Genomic DNA, 18,572 nt, shown 5'->3' with positions numbered 1-18,572 from the left:
TGCAGGAGACCACAGAGAAATCAACGTTCTCTCTATAGAAACCCACACAGAGACAGGATGAGACAGGAGCAGGCTCAATTACGACAGAATGGCAGAACAAGCATTAACCCCTCTGCTTCCCTAGGACGGGAGAGTCTGGCACCGAGCACAGCAGTAGCTCCCCGTAGCAGAGACTCTTCATACAGAGGCCCATAACAAGAGCAGGTGCTAGCTGGGTGTCTGGAGGAGTCCCCAGAGGGCATATCCACAAGGCGGCAGCCAGTCATTCACCACCTCCCAATTAGGTTAGGTGAAACCGTGCCAGGAACTGCAGCAATTAGCATGACTTAATTACCCAGGTGAAACAGGAATGAATGCCTACCCAGAGGCTGGCAGTGTCAGAGCTGTGCGCGGTGTGCGCGCCCGTGTGTAGCAAGACCTCTGAATATGGTGAGCTGGATCCCCCATCAGTGCCCAATATCAACTTTACACAACAATGGGGACCCCTTCTACAGAGGGAATCCACGTCCCAGGCAGGTGCTATGGAAATCCTTGTAGACACAATCACATTTAGAGCCGATGTCATCAACAGTAGAAGAAGAAGCACTATGGCAAAGCACCCCCACTCAGAACCACAGACTGGACTGAAACTTTGGGACACACTACTATACTAACAGGGGTCTGCAAACGGCAACCCATAAGCCCGTTCGTTCTATTCTGCCTATCAACTCTTTTCCTACCATCTATGAACTAATTTTTAGTATCACATATTTTTAAGCATTGTAAAAGGAAAAAAAATGTGAAAATCACACAAAACTTAAACGCCCTCATCTTCTTCCTAGAACCTGGCTGTTCGGTTTCAGCAGGCCCCACCCACCCTGCAGGAGCAGGCGTGAAGAACTCGGCAGGACCACAGGGTATGCAGAGTCTAAAATGCTGCCTAGATCTTTGGAGAGATGTTTGCCAAGCCCTGATCCCAAATCATACAAAGCCAAACTGGCAGGCCACTAACCTGGAGCAACCCAACTCTATTCATTTCTTTCTCTCTCCTTTTTAAAAGGTCAGTTCTAGAAATCAGACTTGGTGCACACAAGGAGGCATTTACAACTGAGCTACAGCCCCAGCCCCCAGCTCTATTCCTAAAAGCGAGTAAATGAACAAACTCAAATTTTCATAAATCAACCATCGTGTGAAGCTGGGCATGCTGGGAGATACCAATGCAGATGCTTGGCAAATTCTTGGCAGTGTGATCCTGGTTCTTGGCATTATTAACTATAAGGCTGCTAATGTATTTCTTGCAATAAATGGTCTTTGTCTTAACAACAGAAGTCAATTAGAAGGAAACACCAACTCAGCCCAAACCAGATCCACACATGCTGATACCATTTATCATTTTTGTGGCACTGGTTATGGGTCCAAAGGAGAGGTGAGGTTGGGGGAGAAGAGCATTACAGCAATAGTGGGGGCCTTGACAGTTCATTTCAATAGCAGACAGATCATCTATCTGGACAAGAAATAACTAAGGAAGTCAGACCCAAACTGCCTTTCAGACTAAATGACCCTATCAAAAATAGACAGAACATCCCACCAGCAGCAGAATGTGCTTCAAGGTCATAAGGATGGTTCATGCACGAAGCCACAAAGCAATTGCCAAGAGAGTTAAGCCTGAAATCCTACCAAGTACCCATTCTGACTACAGTGGTATGAAAATACAAACCAGAATGAGGAAGGGGGAGAGGTGGACTTGCAAAATTCTCAAATATGTAGAAGTTAAACAACATGTTAATGAATGGCAATCCAGGCAAACAAGGGGTTAAAAAAAATGTTTACAAACATATTGAGACATGCGCTGGAGAGATGGCTCAGTGGTTACGCACTGTAATGATTTTCACCTTCAGATCAGCTCTTAGCTCACAGGTTGTAGGAAAACATGGTAGGTGGGACATACTGGTGGCCAGAGTATAGGCTACAGCCTTTTGGATGTCCAGTTCTGTTTCAATCGTAGCAAAATCCTAGACTCACCCAACCACCATCGACTGGAAATCTCCCTCACTGTGGACTTTCAAGCAAGGGCTAACACACGGACGGACGCTCCCACCAAAAGCACTGCTCCATTCTGGTTGGCGATGGCTTGGGCACAGGTTGAACACAAAACGCAACTTGTAGGCGACAGCAGAATGGCTATCTTAGTTCAGCTCTACATGGCCCCTGCCCTAGCTGAGACAGGTCTCTCCATTAGTCATTCTGGGCATGTGTGAAAAGAAACACTCATTGTGCCAAGCAAGCTGATTCCAGCCCTGCGGCCGTGATGATGGCATCAGTAACCACGGCGTCACATTAAAAGCTTATCTCTCGTGGCACACCCTCTGAGTATTTCAAAAGTAGTTTAAAGCGAGGAGCCTCCGACAGTGTGTAACAAAAGGGAGTATCCCAAGCCCAGCCACTTGACACCCACCCGAGGAGAGCCTAGAATCGCTTACGGGAAGTGGGGAGAGAAAAGTATCTACATGGTATTTTCATCTTCGGTGATCCATATGTTTTCAATCATATTACAATCATAATTTGTTTCAATTTCATTAATATTCAGAATGAATAAATAGAATGGAATGGACAGAAGGGGGCTTTAAAAAGTCTAGCAATACCAGGAACCTCAGACCTATGAATTCTAAAGTCAAGCTGCAGGCTTGGGGGTTTATTTTTATTTTATTTTATGATGACTAGGAAATCTAAAATGTATACCTACATGGAGCATGTTGCATCAGCTGACAAGCACCCTGGAACCACAGAAAAATCAGCTGGTGACTGTGACCAGCACCCATTTCAACTTCCTGGCCCCTTAACTGCTAGAAGCAAAGCTAGACCTCAGAGCATGTGGGAACCAAGGACACTCACCCTGCAGTGGATGACGACCACATGTTGGGGGTCGCTGTTCAGCCAGGACTCCTGAGCTTTACATATGGTGCACATCTTGTCAAGAGGTGGTGCGTGCAATTCAGGCCAGCCCACATCCATGATCTGCAAGAGAGAGAAGAGAGCTGGCTCAGTTTCCACTGCCTGCACCGTTCTGAGGTAATCCGACAGTGACATAATCCCCTTGGGAGTCATGGGGGCTGTTATGTCGGCCTCTTCTGAAAGTTACTGAGCACCTGGCCAGGTTCCTTTACAGGAAAGAAAATAATGGCCACCACATTGCCCACAGGCCACACGCCATCCAGGCACTGGTCTGCTCCTTTGTAGCTGGGTGACAATTCGACAGAGGCCTTTTGGGGCACTAACGGTTCAGAGTTGACTGTAGGGTAATCCAAGGACCTCCAAGATCTGAAACAGCGATTTGTGTCCCACATTGCTGTCAAATACTGCCCTCTCGAACTAAAAAGGAGTCTGGCAAATACAGTGAAACCCATGTTTCCCATGCCGTACAGACCACACTTCAGGGACACAGAGTCCTCTAGAAGAGCGGAAGGACCTTCTATTTTGGCACATGAACATAGGAAATCACTGAGAAGGGTCAAGGCTCCAAGCAAGCAGTCCTGCCTCTGGCCACATAACGTGGGAGGGGCACATGGGGGTGTTGTTTCTCCTCCTATTTTCTATCTTTGGTGGATGGGGCAGAGCCCTTTCATAGAGGAAAGTAGTAGAAAGGAGTTCAATAGGGTGGACCACAGCTAAAGCAGCCAGCATGGCAGTTTCATGAAGCTCTGGGTCCCTTTCCTGCGCCCAGAATAACTGAGACACATATAAATTCTAGACTGTTTTCTTTCCTAGTATGTCTGGGGCCAGAATCAGCTTAGAGTTTTTACAGGTTCCGAGTATTTGATAGGCATTACCAGCTGAATCCATACTCTGAAAAACTGTAAATACAACAAAATCTAAACTTCTTTTTTCTTTTTTTAAAAATATTTATTTATTATGTATACAATATTCTGTCTGTGTGTATGCCTGCAGGCCAAAAGAGGGCACCAGACCCTATTACAGATGGTTGTGAGCCACCATGTGGTTGTTGGGAATTAAACTCAGGACCTTTAAAAGAGCAGGCAATGCTCTTAATCTCTGAGCCATCTCTCCAGCCCAAATCTAAACTTCTTGAACATGACAGCACTCCAACAGTTTTGAATTTTATAGCCTTTTTATCCCAGGTTATGGGATGTTCTGCTGTACTGTTCTATTCTAGTGGTTCCAAAGCATTTCAACATATAGACTATATATGCAAACACGGTCCCACAGTTCTAATTCCATCCCCAAATTTTGCTACTGAGAATAATCATGAGTGAAGGGGATACTTGGGACTATTAAGAGGTCTCAGAAGAAACATCTTCACGTCAATGGGAAGGCTCCTGCACCGTGATTGTGTTGGCTAACAAATCTAGACACATGCTACGTGTGTGAAGTACACACAGACACACGTGAATGTAGACTAGTGAGTTGTGATTGAAGCTTGTGAGCTCCAGGGACACAAGACTTCTGACTCAGGTGTTTTACAAATGAGTATCCCTTCTCCAAATCACATCAGGCCTGACAGGTTTGGGTGTTTGTCTGTTTCAGATCCTGGAATATCTGCATATGTGTATCTTGGAGACAGGACACATGCCTGGACACAAAATAAATCCATTCATCTGCACCATATGTACATCACCTTGAGGCAATTTTACATAATATTTTCAATGTTGTATGCAGTTTCTAGGGTGTGGAATTTTCCTTCCATGCATGTATGTGTACATACCGCCCCACACACATACAAAATCAAATAACTCTTTTTTATTTAAGGCAAAACTTGGTTGCATGTCAACATAACACCACGTATCAAATTTAAGTTCCCTGAAAAAGCCCTAAGTGCTCTTAGCTACTGAGTCATTGCTCCAGGCCAAGTAGCTAGAGTAGCTAGAACTTCAGATTTTCAGATGAGGGATGCTGGACCTGTATTTAAGTAATATAAGTTACTACCATCGAATGAGACAAAGTGTTCAGTACCTCACGTCCCATGAATATATTATTTTTTATATATTATATATTTTATATATTTTGAAAGTAAACAAAGGATATAAATAGTCATTAATATTCCTTGATACCAAGCTGTGTTCCACAAAGCCTCTGAGAAATTACTTTTGCACAAACAAAACATGCATCACTTACATTTTACAAATGTAAGATACGAAGAAATAAATCCCATACCTTTGGATTGAGCTTTGTAAGATCATATCTCTTCTCTGAAAGATTTAATACCTACAAAGGGGAAAAAAACAATTTTAGACAATGCATGGCTCCCAGAGAAGAAGGAAAATAGACAACTGCATTCAAACAGTTGTCCCTGAGGATCAAGGCCCAAAAGAGACTGAAATGCACAGATGTGCATGTAATCATGGTACACGAAGTAAAATGCGGATGGCATCCAGACCTCTGTAAATCCTGCGCTTGCCTTTTGTAGCCAACATGAGCACTTTTCTTAGTTAAAATGGACAAGGTGAACTTCTCCTTTTCGTTGTTTTGTTGTTTGTTTATCTGCAAACATTCTAAAACCTAAGGCTGTACACAGGACTCTGTCGTAGCTCTCCCTGCCCTGCTCCGCACAAGGGGGCAGGGAGTAGTCATTCCTCAGTAGAGGAGCCAGGTATAAAAAAGCCTCATCAGGAGACTCGTCACTAACAAACCACAGCTACCTGTGGAATCGAGTCCAACAAAAGACCACCTGTGCCCTCATAGGATGCATGCATGGTTCCTCCCTAATTCAGCCCCCGTTACCTCCCGGGCCTACTCGGTGCCAGCCCCACTCATGCCCTGCTTGAATCATCAGTGCTCAGCTGCCCTTCCCTGGAGGGCACAGAACACCACAACCCAACCAGCTACTTTACTGTGAGTGCCTTCCATAAAAAGTTGGTGGGTTGGGAAGGCCCTCCGCAGTCTCTTTGGGAAAGGTGGGGGAAAAAGGGACTGGTCTGGGAACAGTTTTCCACTGGAAGAGCCCTGGTCCTGAAGAGGCAGCAGTGTGAAGGCAGAGGCAGCTCTGGAGGAGTCTCATGAATGGCGTGGCCATCTTGGGGGGTAGGATGCTACTCCCCTGTGCACAACTAGGTTGGGCCTCAGGGAGTCCAAGGGCCAGAAGAGGTCATAGGCAGTTCATGCAGAGACTATCCTGGAAACTACAGCTGGTCCCCACTGAGCCTAACCCTGAGTCAAGCCGTGGGAGAGGGCTGCTAAGGGTGACAATAACCTCCTTGTTGGCTTTGTAAGATTAGCTCTCCAGAGATAAGGCGGCAGCATGAGAGAAGGTGCTAGAAGCTGTCGTGTAATCTAAGCAGTGATTACAGCAGCAGAAAGAGGCTCTGTGGGGCAGGCAGCCCTGGAAGAGAACAGGGCCAATCAGAGAGAGGAGTGTGAGAAGCCATTCTTTTACTTCTCCTCCAATATGGTCCCCCTCAGAGTACACATATTGTGAAATCAGGCTACCTTTGCTTGCCCCCAGGACCACCCTTGTTTCTTGGACACCCAACCTCTTGCCTTTCCAATGTACTGGACAGCAGGAGGGGACAGAGCTGCTTCCTGACACCAGGGCCACCACCTGACATTAGCCAGGGGTAACTCACTGGGAATGCCTACAGTCTCAGAAGCCAGTCTTCCTGATGAGAAGTCATTATCAGTGCAGGACAGAGGCAGCAGCCACCCCCTATAGTCAGCGGTCACAACCCACGACACAACCAATAAGAGCAAAGCTTACAGTGGAAGGGCAGAGCGCATGGCCCACCCCGACTTCCTAGACTTGCCAGTCAGGGTCCAGAACCTGTAAGCAAGGCATATGACATACCTGGCCCTCGCATGTGCCCTCTCAAGGATGCCCGCCTAGAGGCCCTCTGTCACGTTGTGGCTGTCCGGCCCACTCACCAGGTAGTTGTCTCCATGCTTAGACTTGAGCATGCGCGTGACTTCCTGTAGGCTGTGCAAGTAGGACTCCTCTGAGCAACTGGCAGGGAAGGACACCGCGATGATACGCTCTGTGACATAGGTAAGGTCCAGTTCATGGCTGTCCTCCATGGCTGGACTCAGGACCAGGGGCCTGCAAGAGATGACGAGGCAGGGAGTCAAAGGATAACAAGAAAAAGGATGAAGACTCAGCCTCTGGGATTCTCAGGAGCTGGAAACAGCAGCTTCCTGGGAGTCCATATATACGGTTCCCCATGCACTGGGGTACGTAATATCTATTGTAGGCCAACACTGAGTGGGTACAAGGACCTAACTACTGGGAACATGCAGAGAAGAAGCTCGGAGAAGAGTACAGGTGCATGCGCAGAAAGCATGTGGGCACACAGGGAGGCATATCAGGCTCCACCGTGTGCCCAGACTGGCTCTTGGAAAAGGAGCACAGCCCTGATTCCAAGGTTTCAGGGTTAGCAAGAAGCAGCTAAAGGAAGCAAACCTCAGACAACGTGGACGGTGTCAGCAGAGCCCAGAGATGTTAGAGAAACCAGTAGCCGCCCTGACTACATGCTACTACTCCTGGGGACAGAGCCTAGTGAAGTAGACAGGACAAACTGTGGGGAGAAGGGGGATTCGTGCAAGAAGCCTAGAGATGAGGCTAGAACCAGCACTGGAAGGAGGGTGAGAGCGATGGCCTGCCTTGGAGGAGTGCCTTCTCCCCACAGGGTGCAGCAGGGGCCTGCACTCAGGATGCGAAGGGGATCCAAGGGACATGGCAGAGTACTAAACCCAAGAGAAACACTAAGTGAAATCAAAGCAGGGTCATCTGTGACCTTGCTGCCACCACTCCCAGCCTGCTTGCCTGGGTTCATTTTTCCTACTTTCCTTGGCTTTGAGAAAGAAGAAAAAAAAAAAAAAGATGAAAACATGAAAAAATGGTTCAGCACACCTTCATGCATCCATCCGTCCTTCATATCACCAGACTTTGGCCAGTTTTGTCCCTATTCACCCTTCAAAATCACCAGCACCCTGTAATCTTCACCCAACGCTCACCAGTTTCTTTCTGTCCAGAAAGTTCACTCTACTCTTGCAACTACTTTTAAACAACCCTAGCTATTTTTCACTGTAAAAAACTCCAATAGTGCCAGGCATAGCAGCACATGTCTTTAATCCCAGCACTTGGCAAACAAGGGCAGGTAGATCTCTGTGAGTTCTTAGCCAGCCCGGTTTACATAGGACTTCCAGGCCAGCCAGGGCCGCCCAATGAGAGCTTGTCTCAGATAGACAGACAGACAGACAGACAGACAGACAGACAGACAGACAGACACCAGGAAAACCGTTATAACATAGATTTCTAGAAGACTTATTATTATCAAATAATCTATACCATTATCATTTTTAAGAGTAGAAACACGTATTCAATACCATAAACACCAAGTATTCAATACTATAAAGATCAAGCATTCAATACCATTGAATTTTTTTTACAGTTGGCTTATCTAAGCATTTCCAGAATTTTTTTTTCCTTTTCCATCTTATATTCTTAAACACAGACATAAAAGAGTTTTGATTATTTTTAAATGAACCAAATTAAACACTAATAATAACACCAGCAATAATAGTGATGATGATGATGATGATGATGATGATGATGATGATGATGATGTGACCTCTTGGCTATCTCAGACGACAAAGAGGTGCCTCCCAAAGTTTCTGCATGCTGATTGGGCTGAAGGCCACTTCTTCTGGGCCCTGCTAGAAAGTGGCTGTTCCCTGGGGCATACCAACCCATTCCTCACTACAGACGTCATACACTCAGATGCCCACAATGCCACTGTCTACCAAAAAACAATCACAGATGCTTTTACAATATAAAATCAGAGATGGTTGTAAAGAAGATGTTTTGCTTTTGCTGATTAAATCTTAAAAGCATTAGTTGGGGGCGGGCTGGGATGCTCGGTGAAAGAGCACTTGCCTACCAGGAACCAGGCTACAAGTCTAACACCTAACATACCTCCAAAAAACATCACGATTACTACAAAATACATAATGGAATATTCTAGTCTCCTCTCTGGAGATCACCCCAAACCAGGGCCAGGGACATAGGAATGAGCTTCTTTCCCAGGGAACACTCACCTTGAAGGCTTGTCACAGCAGAGTGCAGCAGGTGGGGTGGAACTCTGGGGAGCCTGCAAATATCAAAACACGAATCCTTCTGAGATTTCCTTACACACCAACCCATATGGCACTTAAGACCAACCACCCAGCCTTGCCGCCGCCGTCGCCACCACCACCAGAAGGAAAAATGACAGCTGCCCCACGGCTTAATCATCAATGGTAAGCAAACACTGTCACCTCCACCCCCCTTATCACCCAGGAAGGTGTGCAGCATATCAGAACATTTCAGCTTGCCCCATGGCACGATTCCGCAGACGGGCAGCAGGAAGGGGATGGTGAGACCGCGCCCCCTCCAGGGCTGGGCGGCCACACACTCAACACATACAGAAGACTTTGATGTGGTGCAGAAGCACCATTCACATCAATGTCAGCCGCGGTGGCTAATCATAAATGTGTGGAGGCAACTCCCAGGGGTGCTAAATCTAGACATATTCCGACAACGAGAAAAACCCTCAGGTTCTAATTCCTGTTCACAGTGGGTATATAAGGGCCGTGTTACGCGCCGAAGTCACACAGACACCTAGGCAGCTCCCTCCGTGGCACTCCAAAGTACTCTTCCTGCCCCATTCCTGGTGACACTGTACTAAGAGGCCGAGAGGCTGTTTGGGGGCAGAGCCCTGTGAATACTCAGAAGCATCAGACAACCCAATTCTAATTTATACCTACCTGGGCTCCCTCCACTCAGAGTGACTGTGGGGACAGAAAACAGGCAGTACAAATACGTCAAGAAAACTGTTTCCCCTGATCCAATTTATGTCTATCTGACTGCTTTAAAATTACCTATTTTCTCAAATATTTGTTATCATTTGACATAACTATATATAAATTTGTCAAAAGAACATTACTATTTGAATAAAACAGAATATGGTTTGTATTGTCAGATTAAGAAGACTTATCACTTTTCTATCTGCATGAAAATTATTTATGTACCCTGAGATGTGCTTTGGCGAAGATAGTTGTTAAAGCCTTAACAGCCTTAAATATCAGAACTTATTCTTGAAAATGAAATACAAACTTCATCTTGTTATCTAACATGCATGTCCTTCAATTTACCTACAAACTTTTTAATGAAACCAAAGATTATATGTCATCAGTTAACTAATTTCAAAAATAATATATCACATATGAGTGCTTGCTTAAATGTGGTTGTTGTAAGTTTTTAAGAATTAGTCATATTGTCCACTCCATTTGAACTTTTTTCTTTTAATAATTCCAGTAAACATACTGACTAGCTCTTGCAAAAAAAAATAAATAAATAAAAAGAAGAAAGAAAAAGAAAAAAAGAAAACTGTTTTCCCAAAATCATCCCGACTCAAAGCCTCCCAGTAAACCCCAAACAGGAAAGCCCTGCCTCTGAAGCAGAGACCGGAATCCACCCCGTGTTGGACATCAAGGTTCCCAGAGCATTTAAGTCTCTGTGCTCCACACAGAAAAAGACACATACACACAAACATGTGCATGTGCACACATGTGTACACACACACACATTAAAATTTAACTAATAACTTTTTAAATGAGCTTAACATATCTAATCTGGAGAATAACCTGGCAGCAACGCCTAAGAGGTCACCATGTCCCCTTGTGATCACATGGCTGACCAGAGCAGAGCTGACTACCACTGCCTATCTTAGAGATACACACTATACAACACAAGTCCAGGAAAAGATCTAAGCTCAAATTAATACGGTTTCCATTTAATGCTCATCAGTTTCCAACCATTCCAGCAGGGAGGGGCTCATCACTTTCCCGCCATTGGGGGTGGGGCTCAAGTTCAAACATCCTAAATCAGGATCATTTGCTGTGGGATAACGCTCTTATGCACTGTAAAGATTTGTTACTTATATTAGTTTAATAAAATGCTGATTGGTCAGTAGCCAGACAGGAAGTATAGGCAGGGCAATCGAACTAGAATGGCAAGAGATGCATTGCCACCCAGACACAGAGTAAGCAAGATGAGAATGCCTTACTGAGAAAAGGTACCAAGCCACATGACTAGACATAGATAAGAACTATGGGTTGATTTAAGAGGTAGTTAGTAATAAGCTTGAACTAGTAGGCCAAACAGTTTAGAATTAATATAAGCCTCTGTGTGCTTCTTTGGGACTGAATGGTTATGGGACCCGATGGGACAGAAACTTTATCTACAGTCATTGGTACCTGAATCTCTCACACAACAGACACCCACATCCATGCAGATGCAGGCTGGATGCTGATGCAGGCTTAATGCTGATACAGGCTGGAATAGAAGCAGTTTCTTTCTGGAACACAGTTACGCACTATTTCCCTCTTATATTTCCATAGGTTCATCTTTTGTTTATTTGTCTTGCTCCACTTTTTACTAAGAACACAGAGGACATCCAAATAGGGAGAAAGCCACCATGCCTACATTCAGCTTGGGACACTGCCAGCCTCAGGTGTGACATCTAGGCCTCTCCCTACCACTCAAAGGGCTGCTCCTTGTCTTTTATTCCCAATGAGACAGTGTCAGGCAAAGCAGACAATGGAAGGAGCCACAAAAGGTGGACCCGAGGCTCTTGGACTTGGAGTGAGAACCCCACCAATATGCAGTTGCTCACAGACAAACCTGGCCGAGAGACTATGGAGCCCTCAGAGGAGCCCTGCACCTCCCTTGCAACTGTGGTCCAGTCACATGGCCTGGGTCTCCTGCCCAGGACCATCCCACCACCCTTACAAGCCTAGTTCCACCACCACGGAAGTTTCCAGAGATGGATGCACCTCCCTTTGGACTCCATACCAGTCCCAGTGGGTAATCAAAATCACTGACAGTGGGACAGGGTCTTGTCATGTTTCCAGGAAACTTGGTGATTGTGGCCACCACCCTACTAGAAGGCAGCACTGCCCTGCTGGAGGATGTCACCATTCTGCTGAAGGCCGTGTGACCCCAGGTGTGGTGACATCACTTCATAACTGCAGAATAAATGCATGAATGAAGGTTCGGTACTAGGACTCTGGCTCTGGAGCTGCCGTAGGCCCGGGCTCAGTCACTTTCCTCAGTACCAATTTCTTCAGTACCAAGGGCAGGTTTGAGGGCTCTGTTCCATTCATACACATAAAAGGAGCCTCAGTGAAAACACAAGCTGGATTCCTCACTGCTTCTCCTGTGATACAGCAAACAGAATGCAGAAGCAAGCTCTCTAGGAAAGCAGAGAAAAAAACAATACAGAAAACCTAAGAGAGGAAGACTAAAAAGTTAGTTACAGCACCTCTGACAGAGTTCTGCTTACTGGAACCTGGAAGGGCTCACTGCAACAAAATGTTCAATTTATAACAAAAAGAAAAAATGTTCCATGTATCAAACTTTCAAGAGGCCTCTGAGTGGAAAATGTCATGGGTTGACCTATGTTGTCCAATGATGACAGACGAAGCTGCCCTGGCCTCTACACCCGACCATATCAATACCCCAGGCTGCTCACTTAGGGGCACCATGCTGGAACCCAGGCTGTGGTCTGAGTATGCCTTGTCCTCACCAAGACTCAGGCTGAGATGAATCCTTGCTTAAGTTTTCTTCAGGAGGGATCTTTACCCTGTCTTCATTTGTGACTAAGACATTCACAGGTTCATGAGCTAACAGGCCAGCTTCAGTGGGTCCGCCACAAGAACCCCTTTACTGCTGCCTCTTCATGTGCTCCTCTTGCCGTGACACCCTCTGCCACTGCGAGACTCCACAGAGACCCTACCAGCAAACAGGCCTGTCAGGCCCACGGAGTAGCAGTTGGTCCTTGACACTGTGAACTCTGCAATCCAAGTTCGAGGTGGAATCTCAGAGAGACCTTTCAAAAGTAGTCCCTTACTAGACAGCCCTTTCACCTGGGCCTCTCCATCCCTAGTACCACGGACTAAATACCCATTCCATGAATGAAGAGATGGCTCAGCGGTTGAGAACACTTGCTGCTCTTGCAGAGGACCTGGCTCTAATTCCCAGCACCCACATGGCAACCACAATCACGTACAACTCCTGTGCCAGGAGAGTTGACGGCCTCTGCGGGCACCAAACATACATGTCGTGTACATTCATGCATGCAGGCAAAATGTGCACACATAAAATAAAGTAATTTTTGAATAAAATTCAAAAAGTAAACAATTGTTTGTTCTCTGTAAATTACCTCCGTTGTGGTATTTGGTCACACATAGCAACAAAATAAGACTAAAACAACCCCCCCTGCACCCAATTTCTTCAAGTACACCCATCGGTTTCAGAATTTAAATCATACCATTGACCATGAGTCATACCCGACAGCCTTGTAGTTTATCAAAAAACACAATGAGGTTCTCTGGCCAAACCACTTCGCTCTCCCACTAAACTTGATTTAAAGTTTACACCCACATGGAGAATGTGTGGCGGTTGGAACCTGGCATTGGAGTCAGGCATGGTGGGCAGGCCTGGAATCCCGGCTCTGGTGAGGTTGGGCAGGATCTGCTGAGGTCAGCCTGGGATAAAGAATGAGTTACAGGCCAACAAGAACTGTGACTGAGACCACCCCTCACCACCACCACCGCCGCCGCCCCACCCCCAAAAGAACTGGTATTCACATGTCATGTGTGGTAGGTGTCACCCTCCCTGGTATGAGAAGGCTAGAAGAAAGGATGCTGAATCTCTAGATATGAGGGTGTCCTGAGGACCCAGGGCCCACACACACTGGAGGAAGATGTATGAGGCAGACCGTTCTATTCCAGCATCTATGGACCCAGTTTGATGCCACACACACTGACCACATGACACGGCCACTGCTCACGATTGGAAATCTGACACATCACAGCTACTGACAATTTTGCTAACTGATGACTATATGATTTCAGAGAATGATGCCAAGAGAAAGAGGCTATTTATTATATCATCCCCAACCCACAAGTTCAACCTGAGTTGAGCTACATAGATGCTAACTTCATAAAATGTCCAATGACTTGAGGTGCCTCCCATGGGAACTCACCGCAATGCATGAAGGAGCATCTTCCATCACGTCTATCTGAGGGAATGTGTTAGGGAAGAGGGGCTCAGCCTGGCCCCATCCAATTCTAATCTAGTTCTAAAATACTTCTGGGCCATCATCTGTGGTCACAGGGAGCTCAATGCCCTCGAGACCCCAAGTTCCAGTCCTGTGTGTGCTGGCTGCTTGCCTCTCACTGAAAATCCAACCCAGGCCTGGATGCCTGGAAGCTGTGTTCAGTACTCAGCAGTTCCTGGATCCCAGACCAAAACCTTTTCAAAGGCACCGCCAGCCCCGTGTTCCACATGTGTGAAGGATCTATGCCTGGAGTCGCACAGGGAAGCTGCAGTCATACCCCTGGGTATCGCTGTCCTGAAGACATGCGTGGTGAGGTCACTTGTTCTGGCTGCCGCTCTGTGCCCAGAAACTTCCTGACCATGAGCCCAGTGCTGGCAATAAGCAGATGTCCCACAAGAGGAGTGCACAGGACATCCTGCCGCAGGTGGGAGCTCCCAGAGTCTGTGGCCCATATCTCTCTCACCCTCTTGGCAGGTACTTAGCACAGCCATCACTGTCCACAAGTACAGGGGCCAGGGGCAGTGGCAGTGGCATTACTGCTAAGAAGGAGAAGGCCATGAGAAAGGTGCCAGGGAACTGTCACCAAAATGTTTCCAGAATCATCTTCACCAGAACTGCTTGTTGAACATGGTGCCAGACACCAGTTAGACACAAGGACATACATGTTTGCTGAACACAGTGCCAGACACAAGCTAGACACAAGGACATGCATGCTTGCTGAACACCATGTCAGACACCAGCCAGACACAAGGACATACATAAGGCACACATATATTCACCCAACATCCCATAGCCACAAGTGAACTAAGACTAAGGGCAAACAGAGCCCCACTCACTCTGAAAGGAAACTTGAAGCTTCCCTGTACATCCCATCCTCCAAGAAGGGCAAGGCACACCAAGTCTGCAACCAGTGATGCCCTTTAGAGATGAGGTCCAGGGATTTCACATACCCCAGCCCAATATGAGAACCTTTGGATGCACAAGGATTTGGCTTGCTTTTTGTCTGTGGCAGCCCTATGTCAAAGCAGAATCATGGGACAGTGGCAGAATTTGGCACCAGGAATCCCTAAGTGTGATAATACACCATCTCCCCGTCAACCTGGTAGTTGTCGGACCATGGACAGAAACATGCATGAGCCCACATGGACTCATATGTGGAATGGGACAAGGCCTCTCTTGACTACTGGCCCTTTCAAGGAAGAAAGACAAAGATGCATGTCCAGCACTTGCCTGATGCTACCATGGCAATGCAACCGTTGTTCGTCCCTGGCTTCATGCTATACTGGGATGTGCCCAATGTCTCTCCCCAGAAATGCCACTGCTCAGGGTAGGGCAAACCCAGGTTCAAAGTCAAGGTCCATGCTTGTGTTCAGCCCATACCCTTGCACCAGGAAGAGTACAGCAGCCATCAGCTCTCTGCCTCCATTGAAAGCACAAAACACCCATCAAAGCATAGTGGTCAGGCAGTCTCAGACAGGTAGTCGGGGTCCTCACCATCAAAGAAAGGTGAGCACCAACACTAGAGCATTTGGAGAGAGACCCCACAGCCATATAATGTGTACACAGTCTTGATGCTGTGACTGCTCTGTTTGATTACTGATTGCTGTTACTTGGTCAAAAGCACAAGCTTTCTATAACAAAAAACACACTGGGATTTTCTGCAATCTCAGGTACCATGGGTCTTGAGACACACCCCATGGGAGGGCACCTCTATGTCTTTGTGGCCAGATTATCATCATATCTAAGGACACCAGAATTCATGCAGAGCCATGGCTGTCAGGCAAGCTGTGTCTTGGTGGATGCTTAATATCCTTCTTTGAACAGAACATTCGGGTGTCCTGAGGGCTTCTGCGAACACTCATCAGTGCCAATAACACAGCAGCCAGGCCAACTAGGTAGCCACAAGGACAGTAGCAGAGCCTAGACAACCGTGCATCTCACCATGCTGGTCACCTATACCAAGCCCTGGCAGACTGAGTCCCATGCAACCCTGAGAATCCTTCGATGCACAGCCATCCAGGACAATACCCTCCGCTCCCCACGAGTCTGGCTGTAGCAGCTACCCTCAAGATAGGGAGCTGTACTCCATCAATTCCTGGCTGAAGGAGCAAGGGACGCAGGTACGGAGGCTGGGAAACAACAGAACGAGTGGTGAGAACTATTCCTGCAGAGTTACTGTGGGGTCAGGGTCTGCATCTGGAGCTGTGCGACCCAAGACAAGGGCTTCACCATCTTCATGCCTCAGGCTCCTCGTCCATACAATGGGTTATTAAATAATGACAATGATCTTCTCAAGTGATGTCCTGCCTGGCAAGTATCGAAACAGTGTGGCCTGCTGCATCCTCCTAATGGTGCCTGGCACAGAGTAAACAAACCCATGACTGCCATCTCCAGTAAGGCTTTCTCTAGGAATGTATCAGTGCCCCCAGGAAAAGAGAAGGACTCTAGAAAAAAGTTCAGTAGGCAGGCACCCTCCTGTGAGGGGAAGACTAGGGAGTGACAGCAAGGGCTGTGAAGGAGTCTTGGGAGGGTACGATCGACTGCTGGGAGATCCACTGGGTAGAAGGTCACCTACAGCACACGACCAGCACTGGGCAGTTAAAGATGGTTGTTCTAGCTCAAGACTGTGCACACTTCGAGCAAAGCATCTTTCACAGGTGAATGCCCTGTTGCCACAAGGCAAAGAGGAGCTACTCAGCATGGCCACTGGGGTACCAGTGAGCTGTCCCACCTGATGGTAGTCCCCAGTCATCCTGTGTGCCTACTTCAATACTCTGCTTCTCCTACCCCAGGGCCTTAGCACACATTGTGCATGGCCTCGGATGCTCTAAACCCACAAATTCAAGTTTTATTGCTGACTTCAATGGCTCTTTGGTATCTCATCCCATTGGCCACACAAATCTTTCACAACAAAAGGATGCCTGGTCTCCCTGTTCTAATAGTCAGGGCTCTGTTTATAACTTCTCATTTAACACTGAAATTTATTACACTGACTGTAGTAGCTACATGGAAATAACCAACTGTGTGGATCTCTCTCTCTCTCTCTCTGTGTGTGTGTGTGTGTGTCCGTCCCTCCGTCCGTCCATCTGTCCGTCTATAGAATCCAGAACCTCGCATATATTAAACACTTCCCACTACTGGCCACACATGCCCTCACCCCAAATGTGTCAGTTCCTTTCTGCATACTGCACTTGCAGGCTGACATTAGCAGAAGCGTTGAATGTGGTCCCGTGGGGCCTCTCAGCCTTTGGCCAGTGCCCCTCATAGACCCACCATTCACACAGGATCTGCAAAAGAAAGAGGAAGAAGACACAGACCCCAATGTGTCCATCCACCCAACCACTGTAAGTTTCCATTGAAGACTGACTGCTTTCACATTTCGGTCCCGGACATCAGGCAGCCCAAGAGAGCTGCATGACTCAGGTCAGTGTGCTGTGTCTACTGGGGGCTGGCTGCAGGTTCCCCACCCTCCATCAGGCTGCCTCAAGACGATTCACTAGCCTCCTTTTGACCATCTCCCCATGCAGTGCACTACTCCGGAACATAGGTCGTGGCCCCTCTCTGCTGTGCTAGCCAAAGAGGCACCAACCAGGGCAGATATGGCAGATACCCTCACAGCACCAATGAGGGCAATGAGGGCTCAGGACAGCCCGGCTCTGCTGCATCTTTCCCACAGAGTTAAGAAGACAGAAAATTCTCTGCTTGATGCCATGGGAGGAAAACTGAGCTAGGCTTGAGTGGGCATCAAACAGCACATCTTAATAACACCAGGCCACTGCGCTGTTCCCAACAGCCCAGCCGGCACAGACAACCGGCAGTGTGCAAGGCTCCGTGAAAAGGAACAATAGCAGCAATGGCCAGAAGTACCAGGAAGCTGGCTCCGCAGCTGGTGACGAGGCACAGACACAGTGCTGGGCTGGAGGTGGGGGGACTTTCTCAGTGTCTGGACTGAGACATCTCACCACACCACAGCTGCTCTCCCTTCCTACCGAGGGCAGGAACCATGGCCAGCATGTCCCAAAGGCCCCAGCGGCACTCAGAATTAAGCCACTTGCCTTCTGCCTCATTATATGTAAGACACAGGATATGGGGGCAAGCTCTGGAAACCAAAGGGCTGTGTGAAGCCGGCTCTCCTACTTAACAAGCTGCCCAACCTTGCAGAAGTACCCCCTCTGTGGTTTCTTCATTTGTTAAGGAAAGGCAAAAAAAAAACGCCTTGGCAAGATGAAGGGAAATCACGAGAGGCTGAAAACGGCACTTGCGGGGTGTTAAGTGCACGGTGCCACTTTAATTAGCAGAAATAATAATTACACACGAGCTACAGACCCGGTCATTTCACTTGCATGCCCTTAGGTATTGGGCTCATGAAATGCCCTTACCTGTAGCTAGTAGAAGTTCACTGCAGAGCAGCCCTGACCCCAGTCTCCCCTTCGGAGGGAGAAGGAAAGCTCGGGGTGCAGGATGACTTAATGTCCCACTGCCGGA

The 18,572-nt window shown here is 47.4% G+C and overlaps 1 protein-coding gene across 4 annotated transcripts in view; it reads right to left on the bottom strand.

Moving 5' to 3' along the window:
* Tns3 (tensin 3) overlaps positions 1 to 18,572 on the bottom strand; it is a 233,147-nt gene that overhangs the window by 112,918 nt on the left and 101,657 nt on the right. For 3 of the 4 annotated variants that reach the window (XM_057771347.1, XM_057771343.1, XM_057771344.1), the window contains 4 exons: positions 9,022 to 9,074; positions 6,853 to 7,024; positions 5,149 to 5,199; positions 2,872 to 2,994 (listed from right to left, as the gene is read on the bottom strand). In XM_057771347.1, coding sequence (XP_057627330.1) covers positions 2,872 to 2,994; positions 5,149 to 5,199; positions 6,853 to 7,002 — 324 coding nt within the window. In that variant the 5' untranslated portion in view covers positions 7,003 to 7,024; positions 9,022 to 9,074. Of the gene's footprint in view, positions 1 to 2,871; positions 2,995 to 5,148; positions 5,200 to 6,852; positions 7,025 to 9,021; positions 9,075 to 9,729; positions 9,754 to 18,572 lie in introns of all 4 variants that reach the window. The other variant, XM_057771345.1, reaches the window with a different exon arrangement.

This window comes from Chionomys nivalis, chromosome 6 (assembly GCF_950005125.1).
Source record: "Chionomys nivalis chromosome 6, mChiNiv1.1, whole genome shotgun sequence".
Lineage (NCBI taxonomy): Eukaryota > Metazoa > Chordata > Mammalia > Rodentia > Cricetidae > Chionomys > Chionomys nivalis.
This window is presented reverse-complemented; position numbering and strand designations above follow the sequence as displayed.